The sequence below is a fragment of the Larimichthys crocea genome, chromosome III (assembly GCF_000972845.2).
Source record: "Larimichthys crocea isolate SSNF chromosome III, L_crocea_2.0, whole genome shotgun sequence".
In the NCBI taxonomy this organism is placed as follows: Eukaryota; Metazoa; Chordata; class Actinopteri; family Sciaenidae; genus Larimichthys; species Larimichthys crocea.
This window is the reverse complement of record NC_040013.1, coordinates 30409639-30437629: the sequence shown is the minus strand read 5'-3', so window position 1 is coordinate 30437629 and position 27991 is coordinate 30409639. Positions and strand designations below refer to the sequence as shown.

Genomic DNA, 27991 nt, shown 5'->3' with positions numbered 1-27991 from the left:
GAGTTTATCACATTCACATTTTATTTCCCATGTTCAGTCTTAGTTTTCTGCAATACAATCAACTTAAAATAAGCAGCTATCTTCGCATGTTTGCCTAAAAATAAACAAAACAAAAGAAGTCGACATAAACTGCTACAGACAAACGTATAACGGCATACACAATTCTCAGAGGGTACCGATGATATTTCACATCATATATCCACACTCACGCACGTGCACCCAGAACAAGGACCTTCCTGTGTTTGTAATATGTTCATGGGTAACATCTGAAAGAAAGTAGAGCCAAGACAACAATAGAAAATTAAGGGAATGAAAGAGCTTAGATGAGAAGGAGAGGGGAAAAATGATTGGGAGGAGTGAAGGAAAGTAAGAGGGGATAATCAAATTGAAAGAAGAAACACACTGTAAGAGTATTAGCTTAGCTGAATAATGGAATAACTTAAACTCACACACACACTTGCACTCATACACTCAAAATGCCTCTATACGTACGTACATACATAAAAGGTTTGCATCCTTAAAACAAGACTGAATAAATTAGAAAATAAAAACAGAAAGTAGCCATGCGCTAGCTGTACAAATGCAACAGAAACAGTACCTCATCTCCATAAACAAATAAAGAAATAATGCAACACGCTACTGTAGACTCCCAATACAAAGCACCATCTGTTATGCATGGGTCTCTCCTAAGAAAATCCACAAAATGTACACACGGGTTGGAGGAAAGGATAAAAAGGAAAACAAAATTCCAGTATAATATTTTTTAAAACATCACAGCAACTTTACCATCAGCTTTGGGGTGAGCTCTGAGAACTTCAAACTAATGAGGTGACTGAAGTTGAGGTTTACAAACTGTGACACATTGTAACGTGATGCTTCACTCTCAGTTTGTTTCTCTGTTATGTGTGTATAGTGTCTATCCAAAGTGCAAAAGGGCTTTCTGCTCTCTGCAGCTCATGCTTCTTGTTCATTACTGCTTCGTGTAACATTATAATACTGTCTATTATTAAAAACAATCAAAACACCAACAGTGCCTGTGGACATTTTTACATTCCATCTTGTTGATTTTACTGCTAACGGAAAAAAAAACAAACTGTGTTAGTTTGTGGTGCGTGATTATATTTGCATTTAATGTATTTTACAAGGTGTGTCTTGATAAAAGACGTGAACATTCTACATTTGAGTGATATAGTTTTCTGTTTTGGATAAAGCAAGGCAAACAGCACGTGGACGGCGATCAGACCGTGTGCACTGCGGCCGAAAGATGTTAGAGGAAGTGACGTCACAACTCAAATTGTAGGTACATCCCAGTAGGTTTTTCTACATGAGACGCCTACAGCTAAGCTGTGATACGGAGCTATTTGGTCATCCCTGCATCCCATTTAGACATCTTGGCTTGTCAGGAAAAAGAAGGAAAGAAAGAAGGAGGCAAGCAAAGAAGGACAAAAGGAAGGTCCAAACGAACAAAAAGGAGTAAAAAGTTAAAGTGCAGGGTGAGACTATAGAAAAGAAGGAAAAGGGAAATAAGAAGGCAGGTTGGTTGGATCTCTAAAGCTGGTCAGCAGTGGGGAAGATCCAGTTTCCCTCAAACACCAGGAGTGTTTTTCATCAAAACACAGGGTCACAGGTGAGAGAGGTTTCAAAAACAGTACCTAGAGAAGTCACTGGCTCTATTACACTACCACAGCCTTGTCAGGTAGCTTCAGTGTAAGATCGGCTGTGAAAAATGAGCGAGTGGACAAGGGTTCAAGTTAAGGATCGGCGGTGCCTGCTGTTTGCTGCTCTGGCTAGCTATATGTGAATCTCAGAGGCTATATGGTGTCTGAGGTCAGGCGTTACAGTTCAAGATGGTTATAGTATGATGGTGAAAGGTGACAACATTCATTGAAATCCATCCTGTCTCAAGTGAAAAGCAGGTGGAGTACGCACCTTCAGAAGCAACACAGTTGGAAAAGAGCACTCGAGCGCTGCTGACGTAGCCTACGTACCATAATTAAGTGTCTACATAACAGGGACATTTGTAAATCTAAGTTACTTATTCACCAATTGATGTGAGAAGTGTGCGTTCTATTTTATTGGTGAAATCTTTACATTTAGATCAGCTAACAATCCAAGCACTGGCTGGTTTTAAGCTCAAATTGCCAGGGATAAAGGAAATAAACACCTCAGCGTTAGTCCCTGTGATTTGTCTCAGAGTCCGACAGATGATCAGGATTCTCCAGAACTTCAATGCATTGCTCGGTTTCAGCCTCGGCGTCCTCATCGTTGCTCTCTGCACTGTAGTCTATGGCCTCCAGAAAGGACGGTTCATCCTCCTCCAGCACATAGGTGGTGGTGCTGCTGGTGCTGGATAACAAACACGGACAATTTCTCTGTAAGTGACTATGCGTCTGGATAAAACTCTGCATCTACGTCATGTCAGCTTTCTAGAGCTTTAAAATATTCAATGGTGACATCTATCTATGTTTTCTAAAATACAAAAAAGGTATTTCTGCGTGCGATATTCTGAGAAACATTCGTATAGCACTCCATAAAACAAACACACCTACATACACCGTATATAACTGTCATGTTGCTCTCCTTCACTCTGAGCTGAACTCAGTCACTAAGAGCTCTCTGATTTTACACTTAAACACACAATACATGCAATTCAAATGGATTTCATGGTCGTTGAAAATGTATTTCTTCAAAAGGACAGAAAACACAAACCAAACGTAGAATTCATACAAAATGTTGGATATGGATTATGAATATTCCAGTTTATTTAGAAATATGATCTTTGTTTTTGTGATGTTTTTCAGTACATTATTGATGAATCTATCAATTACTTAAGATCAATTAAGAAACTGGATGATAAAAAGGTGACAAATTCTCAGTCAGAAATTCTCAAAGGCCTAAATTTCCTGTTTTGTTTGTCAAAGAGTGAGGACTATCTGTACTTGGGATGGGCAGAGCTTACACTAGACATGGGCAGAACTAGCTGGAAGTTGTTCATTAGAGCCTGAAATTGATCTAGGTTGATCAGAAGTTGCTTTATTTTTTAAAGAGAGAGCTCAGATTTAATTATGACCATATTTTGTTTTGGTTATTTTTCTGGGTACTTGTGTCACTAAGTCAGTGCAGACTTTTCTGGACCAACAACCCAACATCTGTGTTATATAAAAAAGACATTTAAACCACTAGCATGCCTCTCACATGCAGATTGCAAAAATCGTCCCAGTTCTGCTAGCCGTTTAGGCTGTCCTGGCCATTCAGGGTGTGGTAGGTTGTCAGGAAACACGACAGGTGTGACTAACACGTGAGGCTGCCAGGTTGCTTGTATGACCTCCATACTTCCTTTACTTGCGTGTCTTGACCAGCTGGTAACTAAGCTCCCAAACCTGATAGGACATAACTATGGTTTAGCAGAAGCGGCTCTCTTAGTAGGTAGGTAGTTTTCTGGGGGAACAATGGATCTTAAATCTTAAATGGGGATCTGCAACTCTATCTTAAATGACATGAGCAGGAGTTTGGGCTTGCTAGGCACTGGAAGTAATTTCAGGCGTGGTAGCTGCAGCTCACAAGGCAAAATTAGGAATTTCAGCTGCATGTTCCACGGCACAAGGCCTAGGTATTGCTTACAAAGGTCAGGCTCCAGTTTAATCCAGGATGATTGGGTCCTGCCCTTGCCTAAGGACCTGTCCTTTCTCTGGGTTCATGGAAGCAGCAGTGTAACTCAATGGTTAGCACTCTTGCCTCATCAAATCAGTGTGCTGTCTACATAGTCTCTTATACTTTTGTGTGGGTTTTCCCTTGGAGCTCTGGTTCCCACCAGTTGCTCGCCCAGAACCCTAATTTTACAAATTAATTCATTAATATGTACCACATATTTTGACAAAGAGCTCTTCCAGACAGGTAGGGCTGGTAAGTCCTAAGGATAAGTGAGTCCATCATTATCTGTATCTGTTCAACCAACTAAATTATCTGTATCCGTGTCCCTACTCGGAATGGGTGGTGCTTAAAAGAGAACACGGGCAGGACTAACCAGAAGTTCTTAATTAAAGCCTGAAATTGATATCAGCAGTTGCTATATTTAGTAGAAACTATTTACAGAAGAGCCTAAGAATCGAGTTTTTGATGACGATGGTAAGACAATTATTTACAGAGCATTATTCTTTTTTGCTATATTTATTATTTGTTAGAAAATAGTTTTATTTTATTCTGATGATACTCGTACTCTGAGTTTTCACTCAAACCCAATAGTCTATTTACAAAACAGAGGAAAACAGCAAATTTGTGAAGCTGGAACCAGACAACGCTTGGCATCTTTGCTTCTTAATTTACTTTATACTTAATTAAATTGTTGTAGATTCATTTCTGCCAGCCGACTAATCCTAGTTATTGTTTTGGCTCCAAATAGCAAAACGAAATGTCTAAAATGTAGAAAACATTTCAGTTAAAGACACATAATCCACAACAATATAAACAATCTACATATATTGGAAACAAACTCTGCTTGTGTACTCTGACTGGTGATGCTAGGTTTTTTGTTTTTTTTTCCTGTGGGTCTTAATGGTTAAATGGTTACTGGTTCTTTGAGGTTTTAGTGGCTTTAGTGGGTTTTTAATGGTGTTAATGGTCTGAAATGTGATCCCAGGGAGACAGTCGATCAGGGGGGCTCAGACAATGATCTCCCACCAAGCTCACCAGTGTGTAAGTGCAAGCGAGAGACAAAGGGAGAAATTGTGCGTCAGTATATGTACAGTAAGTGTGTGATTGTGTGTGTGTGTAATGATGTGGATGGACAGAATATTGTCCAAACAGATAATGAGAGTTGTGAGTCAACCATTAAAGGCCATTATAGAAAAACCAAACCCAATCTCTCCATTCGTTGGGTTACATCTTCGGTAGCCTCCATTTCTTTACAGCCCGTCTTCATATACATCTATGTATATACGTTAAAAACCCAAATTACCTTCATTTACATGTAGATAAACCCACACATTTTCTCACCTCACATGTGCATCTCTCTTTCTGTCTTCAATACACTCATACAGAAACACACCCATGTCCATATACCACCCATTTACTCACTCCGAGACACCCAATTATGTGGAGACGCCTCCCAATGGCAACAATATCATTGTTGTGATGACCTATTAAATGGTAAGTGGTACCACACCAAGCCCCCATGCATAAAACCATAAACCCTAGATGGAGAGCGAACCAATCCCAAAGGATGCTCACGCAAACACACAAGCACCAGAACACTTTTGGAGTCCCTTAATGATCAGATACATAAATGATGAATGAATATATCAATATGAGAGTAGAGTAGGTTAGTAGGAGAGAGAGAGGGAGACTGAGAGAGACAGACAGACAGAGAGAGACAGAGAGATAGAGAGAGAGACATAAGCATTAAGTGGTTTTGGATTTAATGCAATTCTTTCAAATGAACTGCTTTAACAAATCTGTGGTGCAGAGAACGCCAACGTTTGAAAAAAAAAAAAAAAGACATGAAGATAACCCTGGTGGTCACAGCTTTGGTTTGGCCAAGTTTAATAATTCATATGTGGCTTTGAACTTAAGTACAATCTAATCTGCGTGGACCTTATATTTCTAAACAGGGACTTTTAAAATCGACTTGATTTGATAAAGCTGTGTGGTCATTTGTTAGGATGTAGAAGAGTGGTGCTGTCTTAACGTTTGAAGCCATTTCTTAAATATGGATAAAGGCTCAAAAACATTTTTGAATGAGTCTGTTTAGATTTTGATCATTATTTCTCTTATTATTGTTTTTGGTCCTCTTAGGCTCTTTTTCAAAAAAACATACTTGACATTATTAGATACTTGATGACTTTTCCTAATAAATCAAGCAGACAGTGTGGTGGCGTCTATAACTTTAGACCATTTATTGGATTTTAAATTAGAGTCCACTAGATATATTGATCGGCTCATGCAATACTGGCCTAGCACACATCTGTATTGGCACATACGTTATCTGTGGCAATATGAAAAGTGCATACATAATTCAGAATAAAATGCTTGTGGTGTGATATTAGTCTTACTGTGAAGTTAACACGTTAAAGAATATTTAACTCAAATATTGTTTAATAAAGTTATTTGCTGACACCTTTTGAGTACCTTATATATGGTCATATAGTCCCATACAGTCCATACTGTATATCTGCTATTAAACATTTACTATAGCCATATGTCTTATCTGAATTTTACCCATGAAAATTGGTAATCTCAAAAATCCCATATTGGTCAGGCTCTATTTTTAATAAAGAAATAAAAAATATATTTGAAGTAGCTAATTATGACATCTAAAACCCAGAGATATTTGATGTGAAGTCATATAAAAGCAAGAAAAGCGGCACATCCCCACACTGAAGAAGCTGGAACCAGAGAACGTTTGGCATTTTTCCACTACAAATACCCCAAATAATTTATTTTCTGATGAATGACTAATCTTTTCAGCACTAATTTGCACTAATTCGAAGGGGAAAATGGTTGATTTTGCAATTATTATAATTGATTTCACACACACAGCACACCAGACACTAAGGAAATAATACAAATGTTAATTTTGGTTTGCCTGAGACGTCTATACTATGCAAAGAGAGAAAGGCGAGGGCATTCAGTTGTGTAATCACGATGAAATCTCTAATGAATCACTGTTGTACAAAGTAAACACGGTGCGACAAGACCAGACTAAGACTAAACAAGGTGGCTATACATTGTTGTGGTTTGACTCGTGAGATTAGTGGATGTGTTACAGCTGAACATATTCATGCTGCCATTCCTTGAATGCACTGCCACTTAAGTGGATGAGGCCATGCTCTGACACTGATCACTTAAATTTCTCTTCTGCTTTGTGCTAATATATTCCAGCTACAACATCTACAAGCGACTGTGAAGGAAGGCAGTATTAGTTTGCATGTTCCTTGTGCATTTAATCTACACGGTACCATCCTGTACCATCGACTGCACACTGTGTAGGTGTAAATGGACTGAAAAAAAGATCTTGTGGCTGTTTTACGCTCTCTTAGAGAAATAATGACACTGCTGACAATTATTCATACCCATTCTCCTCTCACTCCAGCGTTTTCATTATATTCATCAGACACTGATAGAATTTCAATGATGCTCACAGCAGCCCTGTATAAATGCAAGCCTTCATTTGTTTCTTGAGTAGTGCTTCAGAGGGGAACCAGAGTGACAGTCACACCGTTGAGTATTAGTGCCAAGAGGGAACGTGTCTGGCTGTAAGGAGGATGTTTTGTGCGGATAAAAAAAAAAAAAAAGAGTTTGTAACCTTTTTTCCAAGTAGAATTTGTGGCAATAAAAAAAATAGGTGCATGATGATGATAAAACTAGACTTACAATGGTGAGAAAAAAGCTCTGAAATCAGAAAAAAAAATGGTTAATGGCATGTGAAGTGTTACTGAGCTTTTGTTTCTATGAGATCAGAGAGTCCTCAACTGTCTATGGTTAGTTTATATGCTCTCCATCTTCTAATTCAGGGCTGTCAGACTCATTTTAGTTCATGGGACACATACAGCCCAGTTTGATCTCATGTGGGGCGGACCAGAAAAACCACTGCACAATAACCTAGATAGATAACACCTCCAAACTGTTCTCTTTCTTTTAGTGTCACATTCGGACAATGTTCACAATTAATATGGCCTGGATTGGACCCGTGGACACCCCAGTCCCAGCTCTGTGTGGACCTGCATGAACTGTGTGTTGTGGCTTGTGTATAACTTGGCAGCGTGCTCCAATTTACTGACCTGACCACTTTACAGTGTGTCCCAATGATATCGCCCTCCAAATCCAGCAGGTGTTGATGGTTGCGGAGCCCGGTCAGCCTCTTCAGCCTCAGCAGGGACACGCAAAACTGAGCTCCCATCTCCTCCAGCTCTCTGGTGCCAATCTGAAGACCCTGAAGAAAACGTGTGCAAGCGCATCAAAGAGAATTTAAAATCCTGACATGTTCACCAGAGGGAGCTGTCACACATAAAAACATGCACACACTTTCAACATGCAGTTAAATTACAAAGATTATTTCAAAGGTCTAGCAGATCTCTACTTTCAAATGGCTGCAGTGGTTTTTTAAAGCTGCTCTGGACCTTGGGGACGGAGCCGTTGTCCATCTTCAAACATCCCAATTCTCAATGCTGGAGAGCACATGCTGAGGAAACTTTTCATGTAGAGACACGATAATATATTGCATTTTAAAGAAGGACACATTTAAATGCATATGCTCTCTTCGCTAAGAAAATCTTCAACCCAAGAACTTTCATGTTCCCTTTTCCCCAGAGCAGAGCTAGGAACATCTAAACTTGGACTGACCACAGACATATGCAGACCAAAGCCCTCAGTAGACATTAGTTCCTGCACATCTGGACAAATACTTCCGCACAAACCAGTGGGGGTGCTAATCAGTGCCAAAATGGCATCACTAGACCGTCTCTGGATACACAAGACCGCATTGTCAGAATTCAGTAAGAAGGACACCAAGTGGAGTAAGACAGAGAGAGAGAGAAAGGGTGAAGGGGTCAAAAGAAAGGAGAACACACAGAGATGAAGCGAAGAGGAAGAAGAAAAAAAAGGACTGCAGCTCCCCCTGGTGGACATCTGGATATTTATAGGGGCACCTCCCATTTACAGAGAGTGGACACCTGTACAATATGATAAATAATGTTACGCTGGTTGTCAATTCCCTCCTGTTTCCAACACTGTGGCTACTTAATATGCATCTATCCACAAACACTTCTCAGGATGCCTGGTAGCCTGCAATGAACGGCAACTTCTCCGCTCTTTATTCAATGTTATTCCCCATTTGAATTCCTGTTTTCTCCCTCTATAACAAAAAGGCACTAAGTAGACCAAAAATTCAAATAGAAGCTGCTCAAAGAGAGTATTAAACTGTAGGTTATTGTACTAAACAAAATAAAATACACTCTTACTTTATATTTGCCCTGGTCACATCCACAGAGTGTGCTCTCCATGGTGTAGCTGCGCTGTACTCCTATCTCTCTCCAAACAACGACGCGGGCAGTCGACTCTTTGGAGCGTTCCACAACAAAACTACAGCTCGCCATGCTGAAGGCCGGAGCGATCTGGGACAGGATCTTAGGAAGTGTCTGGAAAAAACACATGAAAATGTTTGAGATGTCGGAGTGTTTGTGTGTAGGTGTATAGCAGGGACAAATAGCTGTTCAATAAAGGGTTTATATACAGGGCAGTTGCTTGAGAAAGCAGCAGTATTGACTGCAGTAATCCAAAATGCTTGCTTTAGGCTTGTAGCCTGAAGCTACATGTCCACTAGGAAACTGTGCATTGAACTTGCTCCTTTATTAGCATTCTGCTCAATGAGAAATACTTTCAGATAGAGCAAAAACAGCAAACTGATCTTGACCTGACCAGCTTGACCCGGAGAATCTGGTCTCCCCTGCTCCAGAATACAAGGTGAATTAAGAACATCTGAGCATGTTTATCAGCTGCTGTTGAAACACACATTAAAGCCAATAAAATAGGTATTATTAGATATATAGATTAGAAGGACCGAGATAATGAGAGAGACAGACAGCATCTCTATTCTATGAATTCTGTGAATATAACTTATATAAAAAAGTCCAATGCAATTATTATTTAGTGAAGTGGGAACAGTAATCTGAAATAGACGGGGAGACAGAGAGGGAGGCAAGGGCGAGTTTGTTTAGTCACTTCTGTGTGCGTCTGTGTGTGTGTCTGTGTTCACCCTGTATCCAAGGTCCTCCTGTAAGTCACTGGACGTAGCGCTGATATTGGACTGCCAGACTGTCTCCTTCACGCTGCAGCCGTACATGAACACATTTTTCTTCCTTGAATGGCCGTGGTAGTCGCAAAACACCTGTGTGTAAGATGTAGCACACACACATACACGCATGAAATAGAGGGAGGAGAGGATGAAGCATGTGATGCTTATTGCAAAGTGAACAAAAAAATAGTGACTTGTTTACTTAAGTGGCTTTGTAAAAATAATGAATAAAAGATATTGCATGATCAGGACAGCGGCCTCACCTTGCTTTGTGTCGTAAAGTCATCACCCTTTGCACAGTAAACAAATCTCCCATAAAAGCAGCATCCTATTATATCCAACTTGCTGACACAATGTAGAACAGGGGCCAACGGAGGCTGTGGTTTATGGCAACTGCATTGTATTAAAATTAATGTTGTGATTTACTGATACGAAATTTAGTGGACATGCAGCCAAACAGAGTGTGCGGCTGAGTGGGAGAAATGGTGCCACCATTGACAAAGAAGTTAGGAGAAATTCTTTACACCATACAGCAATGTGCAAAATGCCCCCAAGCGATTGAAGTCCAGTTAATAAGAGGTCATACCAGTGGTGCTCTTTGTATGTGTGCAAGGTACTGCAGAAGACTCTTAGTGTGGTAGATGGTAGGGTGGAGCTCAGGATTGGGGTTCTGCCACTGGCGATTCAAATCCTCTCCACTCAGAGAACAACGATGACTACAGCAGAAAGGAGACGGCAGAAGAGGGGAAGGATATAGAGTGGAAAAGAACAGAGCAACAGCTAGAGAATCCTTCAAGACAAGATTTTGTGTGTGTTAATATATAGTAAAGCCTTCCAAAGTGCGAGCCAAAGTTCGGCAGATGTACACATCTTCAGTGTGTATACTTGAGAGCTGTGAATGCGTGTTCATTTCTTTCTCAAGACTCTTTTTACTCACTTTCCATTTATAACTCCATCAGGGTTGAGCATGGGGATTATCTTGAAGATGTAGGCTTCTCTTAGGCTGACTGCAAGCAAGCTGCTGCCCATCAGGAACTCCAGCGTGCCCTTCATTACCCAGCTGGCATTGGTCTCTCCAGGGTGCACTCTGGCCGACAGGAAGATCAATGGACGATTCCCTGGAGAGGCAGAGAGAGGGAGAGCAAAGAGCACGCACACAGAGGAAGATAGAAGGAGAGAAAAAAAGACGATTCTTCAATTTAAAGTTTTCCACGGCTGAGAAACAGCATCAGTGAACTACAGTAGACTTTGGGAAGTACTGGCATGGCTTGATATCCCGGGGCTGTTCTTATGTGGTAATATTCACTCTAATGTTCTTGCGGGCATTGGTGATAAAAGAACAATTCTTGGAGGACATTTTGGAGACCTATTAAGCATGGGGATGACACATCTTTGACAAAGTCCCAGTGAAGCTTTAACTAACTCATGACAGATCATTTGTTACAAAATAATATAATATCGATGGTCCACTTCTGAACTCTTTACCCTGAAAGAGCTCCATTTAAGAAAGAAGTCAATGAGATGCAGTTTAAAATTCAAACAGGCTAATAAATTGGACCTTTAAACTCAGATAATTTTGTTACACAGGCTGTTCCCAAAGGCCCAAAAGGGAAAAGAATAAACCTCATCAAAATGACATTAAATATTTGGATATTATAACCATTTATTAATGCCTTCAAGTTGCCAGCTGTTAACAGGACATCACACCTATGTCGGTTTGCATACAGATGTGACTGATGACTTTGCTGCACAATAAACATTTTTCCAGGACAGTTTAAATTCAATTAACTTTAATTTCACCTGGATGATCCGCTCAGCATCAGTATCATACTAGCTAATCCCAGATAGCGACACCATGACTGGCGAAGCTCCAACGGCTTTTGGGATTATTCATCTGAGGTATGGGGATAATTGTGAGCAAATAAGAAGACACGTGTACACAGACCTTCACTGTTTTACTTACTAAACTGACAGATGTGATCATTGGAGTTGGACTCCGGCATGGCAGTGATGGTGATAAGAGGGCAGGTGTTTCCCCCGAGCGTTTCACACAGGACGTCCTGTCTCAGGTAGATCTGAGGGGTCCTCAAATCCTCCAGTTTGGACAGGTGCATCTGCCAATGGCAGAACAACACAAAACAGTGTTTACATTTTACTTAATAAGGTCCATTTAAGTCCTCACACCTGTTTGATTCTCAACATTTCACTGTTATATTGTATTGTTTTGCTGGCCACTTGTGATGAAGTGATTCAGACCAGGCTTCTCTACTGTTGCTTGTATTAAAAGCATTTCTGCATAGTCACTCTAGATAGAGGCAGAGAAAATGTAATTATAAAAACATAACTATAGACGTAATGAGTGTACAGCAGTTTGAAAGCACGGCAGCAATCTGAGCTTATAATTGAAGGATAAATAAATGATAAAACACTGAAAACAAAACAGTGGAGTCCTTCAAGGGGCAGGTGCTACTCAGGTCACGCTGGAGGTTTAGCAACAGGAGAATAGAGTAATAAACACTGTATGAGCAGATGCAAACACGCCACTAAATGCTAATGTTCTCTAGATTCCAGTAAACAGTGTGATCCTACCTTAAGAGTGGAGTATGTATAAGGGTAATGATAGGCAAAGTAGCAGACATCATCCTTGTGGCTGAAGGTTGTGCTGAAGGTCAGTGAATAATAAGATTTGCCTTTCTGACCACCAGATGCAATGGAACTCCTCGCAAAATGGTTCCTATGAAGGAGGAACACTGCATGAGTAAATGTTGAACAATATAAACAAACACTTTATTAGTTACACCTGTACAATTTAGAGCAATATAATTCAACAGCTCTGTCATAAATTCTAGCTGCTCTGTCCTTTGTGACATTGTTGAAAATGTGTAAATTCGATCGGGCTGCTTTTCTAATATTCTGCCCCTCTAATGTATGTAAACAGGGAGGATAAACACCTCGGCGATGGTGTCAACAAAAACTGAACATTATAGGCATTATGAATGTGTCCTTTATGGCAGAGCAGCTGTACTAAATTGCATAAGATAGGTGTACAGGTGTATCTAATAAAATTATAAATGCAGAACTTATAAGACTTGACAGTGTGTGGAGAAATGTTGCAGCACTAAGTACATTGCTACTGGCTCATAATAACTTTGTCAGTGTAGTAAGCTATAAAATAGGCAAGAGAGTGCTTTATGGCTATATAAAATTTATACAGATACACAGTACCTTTATGGCAGAATTTGTATGCTGCGTGAAAACTGTGATCTTGCCCCATGTAAGTGTAAGATTTATTAAATAGGTAGATATGTGCCTTTCCCCGTCCATACATCCCTAGATTCACTTCATACTGAGTGTACATACTTGTAGTAACAGATGTCTGTTCCTGTTCTCACCCAGCAAGGCCTGCCGCTGATTGCCTCCTGCACAGAGTACATGAGCACCTGCATGCCTACGCACGCACACACACACAGACAGACACACACACACACACACACACAAAGAGAAGAGGCAAGAAGGTTAAGAATGTGTCATGTCTGATGCTCAAGCTAAACCTTTACAGGTAGGTCAAAAATGAAACATATACAGGTCAGATGAAACAAGCACTGGGTGTTTCAGTTTGATTTGATCCAGATGTTTTTGTGCGCCTCACCATAGTTGAACTGGCTGTTTGACTTCTCACAGTTGATGATGTTGAAGCGGTACGTAGTTCCAACACGCATGCCGCTCACCTCAAAGTAGAACCACTGGTGGTAGTGATTACTGTTGATGTCTGCATTCAGCACAAGGTCATACTCATATCTGGAGGAACATGACAACATGAACTGTAAATGTGGATCAAAACATCAACAACCAAAGACAATACTGATGCAACACATCTTTCTGTTAGATTGATAAGAGAAGTTGGTTAAATATAGTAAAGTTGACCACAGTTTTAAATGTTATTCATGTGATAGAAAGCAAAAGCTGACAATAAATACTTACTTCCTCACTTGAACTGCCTTTCTGAGGTTGCCAGACTCAAACTGAGAGTTGAACCTAAGGGATTCACCGCTGTCTTCAATCACAGGACAACTGAAAAAACAACAAAGCACATCAATAATTAGTAGAAACCAACCATACTCTTAAGTCTTTACCCTTCTCAATATATGGATGATGAATTGTGCTAATCTGTTCAACATTTCAATACAAACATTGAAGAAACAGTGACAAACGTTTTAACTATCTCCATTTAGGGGTGATGTAATGCTTTAGGTTAGCAGACTCAGTAAGAAGAACTCACCTAGGAATGTCCAGGTCATAAACTACTTTATCCAGGATATCATTAGGATGAATCAACCTCTCAATGTCTTGGAATATCTTCGACCTGCAGGGTTAGACCCACAACAAACTCAACACAATGAATGGACAAACATATTTTCCATTAAAATATTGTTTATTAATGAGCAGGAATGAGATAAGCTATAATAAATGCCTTTTCCCGCTACCATACAAAGCAGAGTTAAAATGTAAACTGTAGCTCGCGGCCTGTGCCAAGGGCCAATTTGGACTGCCAGGCAGAAGATCATGATAGTATCATCATAACTTTACTATTAAAATATCACGATTACTGAGGCTCCAGATGGTCTGTCTGGATATGCTTTGTTTATCCTGATGAGTTTGGATGACAAATGATTTCTGCAAACCACAATTTTCATAAAAAATGTCTCACCTCTGGACGCCATACACTCTCTCCAGAAGGGGTTCCCTAAATGTTGGGGCTACATGGCCAAAGTAGTCTGGGTAAGCCACTTCAGCATACTGGGGTACAGAGTGTGTTCCCTTCACCATCTCCACGTAAAGGTCTGGGTCATGCAGCGGGAGGAGCTGAGCCGTGTCTGGCACCTCCAGGACTGCTCCTTCCCCTCCCTCATCCTCCGCACCCTCTGAGCCACAATCTGAACCCCAGTTACTGCCTCCTCCTCCCACACGACGAGCAGCAATACCCCCCAAGAGCAGAGGAGACTGGATGTGTCTCGTGGCATTAACTGGGGATCCTTCTTGTTTGACCCCCTCTGCGCTCCCGTCCCCTTCAAGAGAGACACCCTCCAACACATGCGATAGTTCCTGTTCTATCACATGCCCTTGAGAAGGAGGCTTGTTGAGGGAGGACAATGTCGAACATGTGTCGGTGGAAGGAATGTGGGTCTCCTCTTTTTTGTCTTGGTCCTTGGTGTGGTGGATGGTGTCCAGGTCTAGAGGAGCTAGAGACGCAGGAGAAGTGGGGGTGGGTACAGAAGGAGACGGCAGGGTGTGTTTTCCTTTGGTAGCGTTGCAGTCCTCCTGAGAGCTCGGTACGGGGACGTGCTTTGGGGACAGGGCTTGAGCTGTGGGCACGATGATTGGTCGAGCAGATTGAGTTGAGGCCGATGAAGAAGAGAAGGTCGATGATGAAAATGTGGTAGAGGCACTCTTTGAGCATTCAAAATTATAACCCTGTTGAAACAAGATATATTGATCAGAAGATTTAAGAAGAAAATGTAATGTAATATCTTAGATTAACTGACAAAAGTCGTGTTTTTGACTTAGCGCTTCATCAGGCTCACAAAAATGTGCACTTTTTTAAACACATTTAAAAAGGTGTGGTTAATAAGTTTGACCTCAGACATTCAATATAAGTGCAAACAATCATTAAAAGCAATATACATAAAAACCGAGATAAAAGAAATGTCTCATACTTATTATTTTAATAGTCCATGTTAAAATGATACCTACATAACTCTTCAAGTCTTATACTGCCACATTTATAGTTAAAATGGATGCCTAATAATATTTTTTCCACTATGAAATCAACGTGTGTACAAAATACTGACCTGGAAATCTTCAGAAAGCTCCAGGAAGAACCTGTCATAGACCCTCAACTCCTCAAAAGGACGTCCGAGGTTCCTTTTGGGATGCAGCTTGTTTATGTCCGTCTCTATGTCGTCATTCTGATTAAAAAGACACAAAAAGGGAACATATGGATACATCTAAATGTTAAACCGCTGTCTCTTAGCTGGCTGTATGTGGGCTCAAATCCACTGCAACCTAAAGATTATGAGCTGGCAAAAACAAGAGAGAAAAAGAACCACAGCTAATGAGAAAAGATCAGACGTGGGAGTCTTGTACAAAGACATCAAAACCTACTTATTTTGTGAGGCTATTTAATTTTAGGGGGCTTTTTTAGTGCTTGGGAATTTTCATCACACATGATAGGTGAGCGTTTGGCACTATCTTGTGAGTTATGACTGCCCTCTGCTGGACATTTAGATGAACGTCAGGGCCACATAAAACTACAAATAGCAGTAAGTTAATAAAATAATGTAATTGTGATATTAAATGTTTCATTATTCAAAAACTGTGTTTTTTGACCAAACAACCTATTTATGAATTAACAACCTTTAGCCAGTTAGAGATAATTATTTTATACATCAAGACCTTTAGTGAATTTTAACTGTGATGTAGAAAAAGTTGTCGGGCTCCATCTACAGAGAAAATATACTCAACATTTTGAACAGTGAGTGCAACTCATTAATGTTGTCATGTGAAATATGCATGTGCCTGTGAGTGCTGAGCGTTACCGTGCAGCACTGATCCTTCTCATCGTCTTCGTTCTCGGAATCGTTCTCTGTCTCTGCGTCCGTCTCCTCAGTATCGTCACTCTCGTCCGCCACATCATCCACTGGGTGCAAACACAGAAGTTGTTAGGGGACTGTCCTTATGACACGAAATACTTTATATTTTGCTTTTTCTTCGCCCAAGGGAGTTTATCAATCCTCTAAGTGTGCGCGCGGCACACAAGGCTGGCACATAACCGGACTGCTACAACTCAACTTATTTCGGTCATTGAGTCTCGTTACAATGACAGGAAGAGAGAAAATGTTAACAAAAAGATGTGAGCAGCCATGATCCAGAAATGAGTGGAGATTCAGAAGAGAGAAGAAATTTTGAGTGCATTTCTTCAAATATATTGAGGCGATGGTCTCACTGACAACTCCATGGAATAGCAGTAGCTTGTTATGTTACACTGTTCTTGTTCTCTTATGTTTTTGGGTATATAGACGAGTCAACAAGGTTGCTGTTGCCAATTAGCGTTGACAAAATTGTGGCGTACATCACTGTTTTTATGAAGTTCTTATTCCGTTTTTTGCACTTTGCAATACATGAAAGGAGGAAATTAACAAGCAGATTCACCTAAGCGTGATGCTACATGAAAAATAAGATTTATTTTACATCAGTTTAAGGGAAGAGCAGAGAGGCTCGAGTACGACAGCCTGTGGATACATGGAAGCAAATTAGTTGAGTACAGTGCAAGTACATAAGTCTACTAGTGAGCAAGCAATGTGAACTAAGCATCTTTATTACACTTTTATTACTAACACATGTCATGTGTTAGTTTAGTGAAGCTAGAGTATGATGTGAGGTGAATGAGAAAGCATTAAGAGGATGGAGTTGCGTCTTACGTACGTCTTACCCTTCTTTAAGGGCTTGTTGCAGAGCAGATGAATTTTTCTTCCTGTAAAGCACATTGTGTGCAGCAGTGTCAAGAGTGTTGCCAGTAACCATTTAGTCGTTCCAGGGATACAATCATTAAAGACTATAAGAGTGTGTTTGTGTCGTATAAAGGATGTGTGTCTGTCTGTACTGCATGATGCGCAATGAAAGGCGTGTGCATACACTGTGGCAAACTAGGGCACACTCTGATGTTAGCGTGTCGGTGTGTGTTAGTGTGTGTCCTGTGTTCTCACCCCCAGGTGGCTGGTTGTACAGCTGTGCCACAGGCCCTGCAGCAGGTACATTTGGCAGCTGGTAGTGGAAGGCTGATTTGATGGTGGGCAAAGGCATGCGGTTCTTAGGGAAACATTTTCTCATGATGAGACTCGAAGTGTTGATCAGTGGATCCAGAGTCCGCACTGGGAGACATTCCTGGAAATAGAAAGTCGAGAGTAGTTGAGACTGTGTGTACAGTACATGTGTGTTCCACGCTTAAATTGTTTGCCATGTGTATGTCACAATCTCACTCACAGTGGACGTGTTGTAGAGGATCCTCATGCCATCAGCTTCGATGAATGCTTTCCTGCCGAGCTTGATGTTGGTGATGTTCCTGAGGCAGACTAGCAACCCTTTGCGAATCAGCATGTGGCGATGCCGTGTGTCATTGCGATGCCAGTCCAGGTACAGGGCTAGCAAGACGGTCACATGCCCACCATCCACTGCACGGCGAGCGTTCGTTTCTGCAAAGAGAAAAGAGAGGAGTTAAAGCACTGATAATTTGTACTTTATGACATGAGACAAACATGAAGGAAGTGAACACGGAAAAGCAAAGTATAAAGAAGAGAAAGCTGGAATTAGGGTTACTTGAAACCCAAGTTGAATGATCATTTACCAAAGAAACATACCCAAAGAAACAATCAAAGACAGGTAACGGGTAAATGATACTGATGATGAAGGCGGAGAGAGGCAGAAGGGAGCAATACTGCACGGACACAAACATTAACTCAGGATCACTCCACTATTGGAGTCAAACGTCAATGCTACACAATAAATTACTCACTGGATTTGAGCAGTGCTCCCAGTGCGTCCAGAGCTACCCTGTTGATTCAGAAACAAGGCACATGGGTTACATGGTCCGCAAACAAATGTCAAAGATAGATGTTAATATCCAGGAGATGTATCCTGTGGGCGGTGCTACAGTAGCTTGTCAAAACACTACATTCAAGCAGATTCAAAGCTCATTAGAAAAGTCCAGTGTGTAGGATTTAGTGCCATCTAGTGACTGCAACCAACTTAATACCCCTCCCCTCACCCGTCTTTCCGAGCGTAAAGGAGAACCTACGTTGGCTGCCACTTCAACATAAACATGTGAAAGGCGTTCTCTAGAGCCGGTGTTTGGTTTGGTTTGTCCATTATGTGCTACTGTAGAAACATGGCAGTACAACAAGGCAGACTCTGTGGAAGAGGACTTTCAACTGCTTACTTGAGCAGGCTTGTGTTCTTCTTGCTGAATGGTCCGATGATCTTGAACATCAGCTCCACCACTCCGTTCTTGCCCAAAGAAATGGCATTCACCGCTTTACAAAAACAGACACATGAATGAGGACATGTCATGCAAAAGTAGCGACAATGTTTTGGGAAGTGTGTTACAAAGTTTTAAATGACTTACAGTTGGTAGAGTAAACCCTGAGAACCTGCAGGCAGGGCAGAAGCAGCTTGCTGTTCTGTAGGTTCTGTTTCATTAAGTTGACGGTGACATTCAGAGCGCCACTCAAACGTGCCTTCACTCCAAACTTTCTGTCTGAACACACAGAGGTTGTAAAGTGAGTGATTATGGTGTGATTCACATGCCAATGGTTTAACGCCATTTCATCGCTCTATATGAGGCAGTGATGAAGAAAGAAATGTAGCAATGTGCCAACACAGGCCGTAAACAGATGTAAACAATGCATTACCTCTGAAAATGTTTTATAAGGATGGACATTCACTCAACACACAATGTGTTTTATAACAAGTACGGAACTTTTATTTGTTTAACAGGGTCCATTTAACAGTACAAACCAGACTTAAACTCAGAGAGCTCAGAGACATAAGCAAAAAAACTGAAATTCAAATAAATTAGTCCCTCCCTTGATGTACATACTTGTGTAATGTGTGTTTTTTTTTGTAACTACCTTTCGGGCCAACCTTGGCCAGCAGTGAGTGAAGCTGCAGCATGAGTTCCTCACTGGGGGGCTGCTCTTTACTGGCAGTGATCAGAATCTGGAATAATATCCCGGTTCCACCTTTAGACACAAAGACTCCCACCCTGCGTCCTCTGCCTAAGATAACAGGAAACAACCAGTTAAACAAGCATTAGGTCAAATAAAATTCTTGATGTGATGAGAGCAATGAGGCTACAAGAATTATGCCTTGAGGTGTCCATAAATATGCAGCTGGGAAACACAAACCTTAAAACATTGGAACATTCTCAACGAGGATTATTTATGCTTTAAGAATATGTTAAATATTTTCAATACTTAATGACTCACAGTCATGAAAAAGTACACTTTTTGGCTGTACCACCAAGTTTCAGAAATGATCATCAGCTCTCGAAACAGTCATCAGACATCAATTTTTAAAAAAAACAGAGAGATCCCTGAACTCACCGACAGTCAGCAGCTCACTGAGAATGTACAAAATGTTCAGAGTGGTCTGGACATCGCTGGAGTTCTGTTGAAGACACACACGGCAAACTTGTTAAACAGCATGCAGATATAAGCAGTACAGGGAACTCCAGAAATGTGTGCAATTGCCTCTTCTTTCTCTCTAAGAGGCACACATTTCTTCACTTGATGTTCTCTGTCCTTAATTTGTATTTTAATATCAAGTCAAACAGTAAGTCAATGTGACACCTGCAGCAGGCTTTCCCACCACTCTTGCATGCTGATGCATTTCTTATGTCTTTGCATGCAGAGTTTTAAAACAGTGAGCTTATTCTGACACAGTTCAGTCTGTTGTGTACACCTTCTTAAAGAAACATTTTTGCTAATGCACTTATTTACTTTCTTTCTTACTTTCTTACTACTTACTTTACTTTCAGAGTTAGATGACAAGATTGATACCGCTCTCGTTACTGTACGACAACTATGAAGGAACCAACAGCTGGTTAGCTTAGCTTATTTATAGGAAACCCCTCAATCAATTTGTGCAGACATAAGTAAAAGACACAGAGTAAGCTTAGTGTTAAAGCTGAAAGATTGCAGTGTCCAGCTGTGACGGTGAATGAGCTGACCTCCAGTGAAGACAGGATGACCTCCATGCCACTGGAGCCTTTGGACATCACCTCTTTTCCGCTCTTCTCTGTAACACACAACAGATTAATGATCGGACATGTGAAGACAAACTGTACCGCGTGTGTCCGAAAGAACAGCGGGGGCTTCTCACACAAGTCGAGTGACGGCTGCTATTCCAAGTACAGCAGGTTGTCCTGTATATGGTGGGTCGTCAAAGACAAGTCACAAAGTCATAGAGGATTATCTTGGAACGTGTGAAAATAACAGTCCAGCGTTATTTATAGTTAGAAATATTCCCCTGCATTGTATAATAAAAAGATACTTAATCTTTAAACCTCATTTTACATTGTGCCAAATATTAGCTTCTGCGCATGTGAGCCTAAGAAACTGTCCTACTCAGCAAGACAAGAAATAGGTTAAGTGGTTTTAGTTTTTTTTTTCCTCTCTTTCTCCACCTTCTCACCTCTTTAAACTCATATGCTTGCCCTGTAATTTAGGAGCTGACAGATTCCCGGTCGCTTTGATGAGGACTCAGTGAGCTGTGCTGTCCTCTCTTGAAACACAAACAGGACACAGCACAGACTAGGTAACAGATACTGATACCTTTAACCTTTTAAAAACAAAATTTTGAAACCAACAATAAAGTTCACAGAGAATCATAGATCAACACGCTTCTCTAAATCATTAAGTACAAACAAATGTGTCAGAAACATGCTCACTTCATGTCACAAATATCCCAATTGGAGAGTTATATCACTTCCACACATGAAGGGTCCATGCATCTGGCATTACATGCTGTCACAGACTGCCACTGATTAGGAATACATCAGGAGAGCAGGTAATGGGGAAACGGAAGGTGTCAGCCATGCAGCTTTCTTCATCTTCCACCAAAATGTATCAGAAAGTTAAACGGATATGTGTACACACACTTTCCACAAGCTAACTTTCCACACGTGCACAGCTGTGAGCATGTGAGAACACACACAGACACACACCCTCCAGTGCTTTGGATAGCAGTGACCTCTTAAAACATTTCTGTCATGCCAGACTTTTTAAAGCTCTTCAAAACAAAATGGCATTTCAACAACTAATCCTCAAAAACAAAACCACGAGTAACTATACACCACAGTAACTACACATGCCAGGATGGACTTTACTGTACTCTTGTCTCATGTTCAGAGTCTTAGGAGGCATCAAGAGATACCAAGAAAAAGAACATGGGTGAAAAAAAATATGGTAATTAGCAATAATTATCTCCTGCAGCTACAACGAGCCGACAAAAACACACAAAAACACTCCTCCCTCCAATAATGATTTGCTGCAATGGTTTTCCATTTACTACGTTTTGAAATAAATGAATGAATGGATCTTTAGGCTGGCAGTCAAAAGTAAAGTTAGTCAGATGTGCACAATCTGACATCTGTAGATGTTGTCATTTAATTTAACGCTCATCATTTACGTCTTTTCTAGTGATTGTAGATCTTCACAGATTACTGAGATGACAACTGATTAAAGAATATTTTAGTTAAATGTTCTACATGTTAAACGATTTTACATATACACTGTAGACCAATTATGGGTGACATTCCTGAGAGCTGCTTCTTCTCTATTACTCTGTGTCGCTTACCACAGTATTGTAAATCACAGGGCTCAATAAACTTTGCGTCTGACAGGCAGCGTTCGAAACTGATGTTGTCCTGTTCAAAATATGACCTTGCATTTGAAAAATGGGACAGTTTAAAGTAGAATCCAGGATAGTTGTGGGATATTGAGGAAAAAATTGGATTGGAAATTGTTAATTTGAAGCCATGGTGAAAGGCAAATATCGGTCGGGCTCTAGTTATTAGTCAGCGACGGCTGAGTGCCAAAAGTATGGCACACAAACTATGAAAGTCCTAGAAGTGAGATTGGTTGTTCTAATCCCAGTTCCCATACTCACCTGAGAAAAGTGAAATATTTGTGTCTCTTGATTTGCATCATAAATAATAAAGGTTAAAAATGGTTAACTTCAGCTATACCTTGAAATATTTTCCTAGTATATTTTTAGTATTCTGGACCATACCTGGTGGATCTGGGGAGACCACAGATTGATAGTTACTCCTGCTGTAGCGGTACTCCATCTCATAACAATGGACTCAAATTTTTGGGTGAAAAGATTTCCAAAATCCCAGGTTCCCAGAGCAGGTCTGCTGTGAGTCTAAACACTAGTCAGATAGTCTATATAAAGCATAAAGTCACTTTCTTTGTTCCTAGGCTAGAAGTAAATTGCTCAACTGTTCAGTCCTCCATCTGTGTACCAACACACTGAGCCGGGCAGGACACTATAAATCCAGCAATCGGCACCTCCCCCTGCATACTACCAGAAACTAAATCACCAATTGCTCCTATAGAAAACTGGCAACTGTATAGGATACCCCTCTCCTCACGCGTCCTCTCCTCTTTCTCCTGCCCCCTCCCTTTTCAACAACTCAGCACTGTGTGCAAAAGTAGATCTACTCTAAAAATTTAGACAGTTTCTGCCAGGAAATTAGAGAAAAAAATAGAACTGCTGCCACTAAGACTGAATTCATCTCCATTAAACCAAACCAAAGGTCTAATAAGGTCTCAAGTCTTCATTTTTATATCTTTTTATTATATTATTTATCTTTTTGACAGATGTGTGAGTTTTTGGCTATTCCATTTGCAACTCCAGTCAACTCCCCATCATCCTCTTCCTTTTTCTTGGTATCCCTTGTCTGCCTTCTAAGCTCCTGAGACTCTGAACATGAGCACAGCAAAGTCCATCCTTGGGTGTATAGTTACTGTTAACAGGGTCATAGACCCCTTCTTACCCCTAACCAACGTCACACTCATACGCATTTCGAGTCGGGGCTGCAGACCCGGTGTGACAGACAGCCAAGCAGCAGATGAGAGGAACAGCTGATATATGACGATTGACGGGGTCAGACAAAATCTTTTCCACTGAGCCCATCAGTCATGATGGATTAACTACGAGTTTCCTTTGAAGTCGAAGTAAGCAACAAATTATGACTTTCCAGGGGGAAAATAAAAATCAAGAAAAGTAAGAAGGGGGAAGATCAGAGAAAATAGCAGGCAACAATTCAGCAGGAAAAAAATCCACATTACTGAAAACTGCTAGCTCCAGGCCAAGTTAATATAAGAGCTACAAATAAATATGGAGTGTAAAATTCAGTATGCAAATAGCATGTAAAAATAAAGGACATGTTCGCATGTTTGAGATGTTACAACCAGAGACTGTCTACTTGATAGACACACACGTATCAAAAGTGTTGTACTTTCTGGCCGTTCCATTCAACAAATCCATTAATGAACTAATTGTTAAAGCAACGGAGCAGTGATGCTTGCATCAGAGGTTTCCATTCATCCAGCTCGTCAGAGCAGCAGAGGTGCAACCTGCAAGCAGAGACACACTCATGTTTCAGTCTGCTCGACACAGCGAAGCGGCACAATGCCGTCTTCTTCTGCTGTCAGACCTTCTCCTCTGCTCTCCTTTCAAAAACAGTAATCAGAGAACCAGATCAGGAGACGCTGTATCAATCCATCCACACTTTGACTACCGGTGCACTAACCCATCTCTATTTACACAGACGGCATTGCACACGTTTTTAATTAAGTAAAAAGGTCCAGTGTGTAAAGGGGGGGGGGCTTTTTTGGCAGCGTATGGCATAATATAACATAATATAGTAATTAGAACAGCCAGACCAAGCACTGGCTTTAAATAGGGCCTTTCAAGTTTTTACAAGTACTACGTGTTTGGAAGGGGAGGTTGAGGTGAGTGGTATTCAGTTGATTGCAATTTGCAACCTCACTTCTAAATGCCACGAGATAAAGCTTTGCATCGGGACATTTTAATTACATGATTATATACATCAGTGAGTTTACAAGTGCTGGAATGGTAATGCTACAACATTATGTGAATAAAGTTTGGCCTTTTGCATCAATGTTGGTTGGGAATTGAAGAAATTTGTGGAAAGGAAAGGAGTGAGCTTACCAGACCTCTGCAGCTCCTCATCTTTGTTTGAGGCCATTGGCTTGAGGCTGAACTAGCTGCTATTTGCATGACACACCCAAATATTTGACTTAACGGGTCAAGTTGCATTGTTATGAAGTAGGCAGCACAGCCAGGTTTTGACAATAAAAAAAGAATGTGTAAAATAAAAAGGACATTATCTCTGTTACTGCTGCACTTTGATGCTTTTTTTAAAACTGGATTGAGTACAACAGCACCATAGTAGGGCAATATTAAAGTACTCTTTTAAACAGGCATACACATGCATACCATCAGCCTATCAGTGTCGGCCCTTAATGCCAGATGGGTTAGCCAATAATAACCCGAAACCATTAATCTGATCATACACTGTTGGGGCTGTGGAGTTCTATGATGTGGGTTATATTACATTATATTTTTATACAAGATGTGTTGAGAGATGTGTGTGTGTGTGTGGAGCTGAGATGTAAGAATGTCTAAGCTTCTATTTTATTGTATATTGCATATGATAAACACAACAACTTGAGATTTATTGTTTTGTCAACTGCAGTTACGAGACACACGTTTCGCGCTTTATGATAATATATTACAATGTGTGTGGGTGTGTGTGTGTGTGTGTGCTTGCTCTCACCCTGTGTCTGAATGAGATGAAGTATCTTTGCCGTGACCTGTCTTGCAGTTTCTACATCCCTCATCATGGCCTCTCCATTCATCCTCTCCAGTTGGCCCAGGAGCATCAGTACCCTGGAGTTACTGGGAACGCTGTTAACATAAACAAACACACAAATTCTTACATTTTGGAAAACTGTATATAGAAAGGATAACTTGCCGCATTTACAAACACAAATGAAGATATCTGTCATGATTTCCTGCTCCATGTCTAAGATTATAAGAGAAGGATGGATGAGTATTGGGTAGGTAGCACTGGTTGACACTGGAGGCCAAACATTAAACAGCCCATCTTATACACAAATGGCCTTATAAGCTCACAATGAGTCTTGGCCAAAAACAGAGTAATGACCCACAAAAATAGCATTTATGTAATATAGTGCAGAATAAATAAAAAAAAAAAACTGGCATGTAAAATACTGAGACGGTCTCCTAGTCCTTCACTATTTCTGGGATGGTGACCCATCCCCCATTTATAACCTTAACCCACTCAACTGGCACTCAACTGGAAACACGAGGTTAGAGGTCAGTTGTTGGTGCAGCAACAGCAAACATTGGAAAGAGAATCAAAACACTGTCAGTGTACCCAGTACTCTCATATGTCCTTATAAAGACAGAGAGAGGGACAGAGAGAGAGGGACAGGGAGAGAGAGAGAGAGGGACAGAGAGAGAGAGAGAGAGAGAGAGACAGAGAGAGAGAGAGACACAGACGAGACAGACAGACGCAGAGAAAGAGAGAAAAAAAATGGAAAAATTGCAAGAATTATGAGAAAATAGCAGTACAATTATAGACAAAGGAAAATAATGCAGGAGAGGTAAAGTATAAATAAACACACTGCATGAGTCAGACAGATTAACACAGATTAACTGAAAAGGAACGACTTCTAAATATGCAAACCTGATAAGGACAAATAAACCAACGGTTTATTCCAAGCCTGATTCCAATGATGAGTGTTGTTATTTTTAGTCGTCATGACAAATACACGTGGAGGTTTTTTAACGCCAGGTCGGCTTATTATCTGCTGTGTTGCACAAACACGCTCTTTCACACATTGATAGTGGGACAAGATGACAAACTGCAGAGACAAACACCTGGTGGCTCATAGTGTACCATCACGGAGAGTAAAGATAAGCAGTGAGGGAGAATTTGTGAGCAGATGGTTTTGAGACAGCAGCTTTCACACCGAAACACATGCACACGTGTCACAGCATCGGGTGTGCGAATGAAAGTGCACATGTTTGTCTTCAAATAGAAAAATAGAGAACTCACCCTTTCTCTGTGGCCATCTTGGGTTTGTTCATTTTCACCACATCAACATTTCATATCGTCTGCAAGAGGAAAAAAAAAAGAACAAAACGCTGAGCATAAACATACTGTGTGACTTTAGAAATGAGCATAATCGACCTTTGCCCTGTGTGCCCAAACAGATCCCTCTGTTGTAATCGCAACGCTCTAGCCAGCCCTGCAGGTACTGTATGCCCAAACCGGATGATGATATATCTAAAATACCCATGGCTGTGAATGTGTGTACCTGTGTACCCAGACAGACGGCTTATATTGTCTGTCCCAGAATAAAACTATTATCAGATACAGATTGATTTTAGACAGAACAACAAGGGGGCTGCCCTACAGTACGTGCTGCAGATCTCAGATGTCTTGAGACAGGGTAATTTGAACACATGGTATGAAAAAAAACAACATTCCTAGTGTTAAGCTGCATTAGATGAAATGACAATGAGGACAGCATCATTCAGCAAAAAAAAAAACCTCCAGGAACATTGCAAAAAAAGAAAAAAGCAAGAGTTTTATAATAGGTCAGAGTGAATACAAGAGCATTTATGTGAGATAAGATTAGTCACATAATAATAATGCTTAAATTTAAAGCTACCCGTCTAGTGCCAGATAAAGATAACACACGATAAGATATTAAATCAAATGTACTTATTATACATCCTAAAAGGTCACGTCTATGGGCTGTGGAGGAGCACAGATGGAGCTACTTGTCAGACCATAAAGGGTCTTCTGTGTTAGAGATAAGCTATCTGAAGAGTCATTGTACAACTGTCATGTTGTTGTTTGTGGACAGATGGTCACAATAACCCCCGACGATAGAGCTGTATCCAAAAAAAATAAAATCCATTTTAGAAAACATGATAAGCTACTGGAACAACTCCAGCCTGTCTGCCCTGCAGAGAAATGTAGTTTAGTCACTGTCATTATGCTATTGTTAGCGAGATAAACCTCCAGGCGAGGCTATTTTACAGGGTGTTAAGTCAGATAACCGAGCTGAGGCTGGTGTCCGCTGCACCTGCCGGACTAGTCACTCATTAACGACCGCCTGTCTGCGACAGCGGGCTACGGCTAACGGAGGCATGCTAACAACACTGCTAAATAAAGAGGCACACAGGCGGCGTTAGCTGGAGCAACAGCCCCGCGTAACACCGACGAGAAGGAGGGTTGTACGAACCTGCACGGAGAGGAATTGTTATCCCATTCAAAGGGAGGACCAATTCCAACATAGACTGTGTGTCGTTGCCTGAAACGCCCTTATGATGTTGTGATGAGACCAGCCCAATGAACTGTCAGGGGGGGCTGTCGGTAAACAACGCGAGAGGACGTTTCTGTGCGAAGAGTACTCACTTAGCTTGTAGTTTTTAAACTGAAATCTCACTAAAGAGTGCAAAAGCACCCGAACTGTAACATTTATAAACATTCATACCCACACCGGGCATGACAAAAGC

General features: G+C 40.8%; 1 protein-coding gene across 3 annotated transcripts; it reads right to left on the bottom strand.

Moving 5' to 3' along the window:
- Positions 1 to 27847, bottom strand: agtpbp1 (ATP/GTP binding carboxypeptidase 1). Of its 3 annotated transcripts, XM_019259912.2 has the most exons (27): positions 27718 to 27847; positions 26520 to 26578; positions 25212 to 25342; positions 20571 to 20638; positions 19945 to 20008; positions 19471 to 19617; positions 18966 to 19097; positions 18780 to 18873; positions 18357 to 18394; positions 17828 to 18036; positions 17551 to 17728; positions 17277 to 17318; positions 16384 to 16484; positions 15637 to 15753; positions 14496 to 15259; positions 14067 to 14150; positions 13769 to 13858; positions 13437 to 13585; positions 13148 to 13235; positions 12377 to 12521; positions 11751 to 11901; positions 10725 to 10905; positions 10374 to 10503; positions 9749 to 9880; positions 8955 to 9131; positions 7776 to 7927; positions 1 to 2346 (listed from the first exon to the last, which is right to left on the bottom strand). In XM_019259912.2, the coding sequence occupies exons 2-27, from the start codon at positions 26549 to 26551 to the stop codon at positions 2172 to 2174; spliced, it is 3771 nt and encodes a 1256-aa protein (XP_019115457.2). In that variant the 5' UTR covers positions 26552 to 26578; positions 27718 to 27847; the 3' UTR covers positions 1 to 2171. The 3 variants fall into 3 exon arrangements, with proteins under 3 accessions (XP_019115457.2, XP_010730774.3, XP_019115458.2); XM_010732472.3 differs by lacking the exon at positions 17277 to 17318; XM_019259913.2 differs by lacking the exons at positions 25212 to 25342; positions 26520 to 26578; positions 27718 to 27847 and adding an exon at positions 22634 to 22888.
- Positions 27848 to 27991: the final 144 nt, after the last annotated feature.

Bases quoted from the DNA above. Each gene is read 5' to 3' on its own strand.
- agtpbp1 (XM_019259912.2), bottom strand. From the start codon at position 26,551: ATGAACAAACCCAAGATGGCCACAGAGAAAGG. The intron at 11,902-12,376 runs GTAGGATCACAC...TGCCATTGGCAG, and splicing joins ATACATACTCCACTCTTAAG to ATGCACCTGTCCAAACTGGA. The intron at 10,906-11,750 runs GTAAGTAAAACA...CTGCCTCTCCAG, and splicing joins TGATCACATCTGTCAGTTTA to GGAATCGTCCATTGATCTTC.